Source organism: Oculina patagonica, unplaced genomic scaffold (assembly GCF_052425735.1).
Source record: "Oculina patagonica isolate OP01 unplaced genomic scaffold, crgOcupat unplaced265, whole genome shotgun sequence".
In the NCBI taxonomy this organism is placed as follows: domain Eukaryota; kingdom Metazoa; phylum Cnidaria; class Anthozoa; order Scleractinia; family Oculinidae; genus Oculina; species Oculina patagonica.
The window spans coordinates 3536-8101 of NW_027558107.1; the positions used below are offsets into that span (position 1 = coordinate 3536).

The following is a 4566-nucleotide window of genomic DNA, read 5'->3' on the forward strand; positions in this document are numbered from 1 at the left end:
GCTCCAGAAAACAGTAATCAGAGAAAGGCTACAGTCGAAAATAAGACGGAAAGATATTTTCAAGGGTAAAAAGATGGAGATCCAAACATTTGAAATTGTTATTAACTTTTGATATATAACATTGTATTAATTTTCGCGTGTTTAATTTTTTCGCGCGTATAAAATTTCGCAATTATTTTGAAATCGCGAAAATAAGTGCTCGCGAAAATTAATAAGAATAAGACATTTAAAAGTCTTCGTTGTGATCCTCGGGAAACCAGTAAATTTCGTTTCCCGACTCCTCCTCGGGAAACATTAAAATTCTCGTGAAACAAAATCAACTGTCAGAACCAGTCATTAAGTGTTGTTCCATCCTGGTGAAAGATACCCCGATATGTATCGATGTATCCTGTTCCCGTTTCAAGCCCTATCAGACCCCCTTACAATGCTTCGTTAGCCCAGGGATTCTACAATACCCCTAAGATGATCAATTTTCTTTTCTCATCACCTGTCTGCCTTATCAGTGTATTTTAAAATTAAAATTTTGTGTGGAGAAACTACAATTCGATCATTCTCTGGTCATATTAGAGAACATATTAGAGAATAGCGAACAAACTAACAATCCCACTGTTGTATTCTTCTCCCAACAGCTTGTGGATTCTCGTTCCCATCCTTTGACACCAACGAAGCTTTGGAGAAAATCAGAGAAGCCGGAAAGCAAATAATCGAGAAAGCGAAAGAACATGCCGATGAGATTCAAGAAACCGTGCAGCAGAAGAAAGAAATGTTGGAAGAACTTCCAACCTCGATTCCAACCGAAAGCATGAGAGAAATGTGGCAGCAGATTAAAGAAAAGGCCGGCAACCGTCAGGAAGAATGGCAAGAACGAAAGAAACAGATGAAAGAAATGTGGAAAGATCTGAAGCAGAGAGCTGGCGAGCACAAAGAAGAATTCAAGAAAATGTGGAAGGAGAACAAGGGAAGCTGGCGCAACAAAGCTGAGGAGGTCAGTAAAGTATAATGCGCTTTTACTTCTCAGCGTTTAGAGTATACGAAAATCTTGTTGGTCTTATGGCACCCTTTGCAGCCGTAATTTTGGTTGTCATGCAAGGTGATGCAACGCTTCGTGACCCAAGACTGCGTGACCCAATTAACAGCTGCGATCGAGGCTAGTAGTCAGGCTAATGTTTTGGAAATATTCGCCATATTCACTGTATCACATACAAAGACAAATAAAAACTGGACTTTTTCCCTGCTGTGGATTTATTTTGCGGGTTTAATTTGGGGAATCTTCAAAGATGCGCGAAAATTTAAACGCCGGCACGCAAACATGAAAGTGTAAAAAAAGTTAGGATACTTTCAAAATATGTGTCGTTTATTTCGGTATACGAAAATAATCTTCAAAGTGGTGTTATCTAAGGCAGAAAGACGCCAAAGACGCGATAGTCTAAAATAATAAGCAAAAAGAAACAATAATGCATAGATTTGGATTACGATTTGCGAGCTGAGTTGCGCAACTAGTAACTTAGCAACGACAGACGTAACCAAGCTGTGTTTCTCACTTTCAGAAATGGCAGAAGTATAAGACCATGACAGCGGAACAACTTGAGCAGGCTAAACAGGAGATTGACGCCCTCCAGGAGAAACTGGGCGCCAACGTTCCCGAAAAGCCTTGGAAGGAGATGAAAAATATGCGCTCGAAGGTGAAGGACATGATCATGTAAGTGAAATGAACGGCATTGCTGCATAATTTATGCGTCACTTAGATGCATAATTTATGCATCATTCTTTAAAGATCGGAATTTCCGTTCAAGGTTATTCCGGCCGATATTTATGCAAGCCAGTTGGAGAAAAAAGTTCCTCCTTCGCCCTCACTTTTTGCACTGTTGAATACAATAGGGTAGCCTTTTGGCGTGGAGCAAAACATTGTTAAGGATGGAGTATGTAGTTCAAATTGATCAAGACAGCCCCCGTTAACATGCTCTAACTAATCGTCTCTTTACCCAGTCAGTAGCTAAAAAAACTAAACTAATCGTGACTTCCTTGGCTTGTTTTCATTTTCCCGCGTTTAGCACGGGTTGCATGTTTCCCGCGTTTAGCACGGGTTGCATGTTTTCCCACGCTTGGCACAGCTTTTTTTTTTTCAGTTCAAAACTGATCGGAACAAAATCTTTTCTTCTCCGCAGAGCTTTGAAAGAAGCTTTTAAAGTGAAACTGCGCCAGCTGAAAAAGCAAGGAGGACTTGAGCCCATAGAAGAAGAAGGCGAGGAAGAAGTACCAGAGGAGGGAACAGAAGTGCCAACTTACATCGAGGAGCCATATACAGAGGAGCCATCCACAGAGGAACCATTTACTGAGGAGCCTTTTACAGAGGAGCCGTTTACTGACGAGCCAGCCACTGCCGAGCCTTTTACTGATGAACCATTCACTGACGAACCTGAGCTGACATTCCCGAGCACTACCGAAGAAATTGCGTACACTTCCGAGCCTAGTGAGATCCCTACGTTCGCCACCGAAGTGCTGCCCACGGAATATTCCGAGGAGGACATCGATGGAAACGAGAATTGGTCTGATGTGGATCAGGAAGTATTGAATGACGAGCAACAGACACCTGAAGAATCAGAAGAGGAGGAGGACGAGGAGGATGAGGACGAGGTAGCTGAAGGCGAAATACTCCCCGAAGAGCCAGTAGAAGGAGAAGGAGGCCTCGTAGACATCCCATCAGAGGAAGAGGAAGCTGATGATGATGATGATGATGAGCAGGAGGAAGAGGATGATGATGACGAGGGCGCCATGGAGGAAACCCAGACACAAGAGAACACCTCGCCTATGAAGGAGGTGTTATCAAACATGATGTCAGAACGACGAAACCGCAAGATGAAGCAATGGATGAAGCGTGGACAGGCCATGAAGACCAACTTCAAAAAGGCCTGGAAGAATTGGTTCAAGAAGAGAGGGCAGAATTCCCGGAGAGAGCCATAAGAGTTTTTCGTTATTTCGTTTTTCTTTTTTGTTTTTACTTTTTAAGCATTGATTGACTTAGTTGAGATGGTCCAAAAATTATTTCAATGTAATGGTTAATTTGTTACGTATGCTTAAATGTTTCCACTAAATCTGAATCTTGCATTGATGTTTTTAAAGTTTGAGTAGATTGTGGTATTTTTATTTCTTAATTCATTTGGGGTACTCGGGCAAAAGCGCAAATTACTGACTTGTGATAAATCTAGTTGAAATGATACTTCTACAATTGGGGGAATGATGCCTCTTTTTAGCTAGCCCTTGTTAAAGTAAGTGAAGAGTTTCAAGGTCTTTTATGGCGCAGCCAATCAAAAAAGATATTCCGCTCCCTCGACTGTAAACGCCAGAGTGAAAAAGCCGAAGCTGATTAAACAATATTTTAAAGTTTAAAACGTTTAAAAAAGATCGTTTATACCATTGTTTATTTTGTTGTAAGGGGATTACTGTATTCTTTTTTAGAGGCACATGTCACGGCTGTTTGAATCAAATAAAAGTGTTTAAACAATGTTTTTAAGGTAATCATTGTTTGGTGCGCAAGTGAACAAGCAGTCTAAACAGCGCAATATGAAAGAATTACTTTTATTTGAATGGTCACGTATAGCCTTCTAATGAAGTGTATTTCAGCGAGCAAGCCCATTTTGATCGCGCGTGCGCCATATTGAATTCGAACTCGGAAGAGGCTTGGGTAGAGGGAGTGGAAGTGAGGCTGCTAATCCAACATGGCGGTGGACCGCTCTAGTTCCCTCGAGGCTCGTCTGTTTAACTCGAGTATCTCTCGGCTTTTCATCTCTCAGCAAGCCTCCCGGCATTCATTACATTTCCTGTAAATTTTACAGTTCACTAAAACTTCCTGGAATATAAAACTCGTATTTCCCGCCATTTTGCCACCCTTGACTTTGTGACTGGATACCAATTAACTCTTTTAAAGCTAGGTATGTGAATGTGGTCTAAAATAGGGTATGGTTTGTTCACTATGGAAAACTATTAGTTATAATTCTTAAAAAAAAATTCTATCATTGTAAAAATCTTGTAATTTTTCATTTCTTGAGAAGTGCGATTAAACTAACATCGGGAAAAAAATGCACACTTTGGTCTGAAATAAGGTAAGGATTTCAAGAAACGTTCCTCACAACACCCCCTACCCACGCAAATTTTTGGTGTGTATTCCCGGGCTAGCAACAAGGCTCATCAAACGTGGACCGCGGCAAAACTTGTATATTATGGGGGGAAGGGAGAGTATTGCAGGAGTATAATACGCAAGCTACAAAACTTGGTGATCAGGCATCCCAAGATATGGCAACCACACATTTCTTCTTACAATGTGAACATATTGGTAAAGCGGGGGAGTGACTAAGTGAAAAACCTTAGCCTGCGAACAGGCTTTCTGGAGAGCGCTCGGCCGGTGAGGCAAATATGGAGGGCTTCGCACCACGTCGCCGGCGCTTCGCGTCGTGCAAGCGCTCTCCGGAAATCTCCAGAAAGCCTGTTCGCAGGCTAGAAAAACCTCGACTTCATGTGCCGCCGTATTTCAGTAACTGAATGGGTTATGAGCGATTTTCAAAAGTGGTT

The 4566-nt window shown here is 41.7% G+C and overlaps 1 protein-coding gene across 1 annotated transcript; it reads left to right on the plus strand.

Annotated features, from left to right (window-relative positions):
• Nucleotides 1-608: 608 nt before the first annotated feature.
• Nucleotides 609-3504, plus strand: LOC144640345 (uncharacterized). The gene is made up of 3 exons (XM_078499516.1): nt 609-985; nt 1548-1699; nt 2166-3504. The coding sequence occupies exons 1-3, from the start codon at nt 764-766 to the stop codon at nt 2959-2961; spliced, it is 1170 nt and encodes a 389-aa protein (XP_078355642.1). The 5' UTR covers nt 609-763; the 3' UTR covers nt 2962-3504.
• Nucleotides 3505-4566: the final 1062 nt, after the last annotated feature.

What these genes read in the sequence shown, in the direction of transcription:
- LOC144640345 (XM_078499516.1), top strand. Translation starts at nt 764, where the DNA reads ATGTTGGAAGAACTTCCAACCTCGATTCCAACCGAAAGCATGAGAGAA. An exon ending in GGCGCAACAAAGCTGAGGAG is followed by an intron (nt 986 to 1,547) that starts GTCAGTAAAGTA and finishes TCTCACTTTCAG; the next exon opens with AAATGGCAGAAGTATAAGAC. An exon ending in AAGGTGAAGGACATGATCAT is followed by an intron (nt 1,700 to 2,165) that starts GTAAGTGAAATG and finishes TCTTCTCCGCAG; the next exon opens with AGCTTTGAAAGAAGCTTTTA.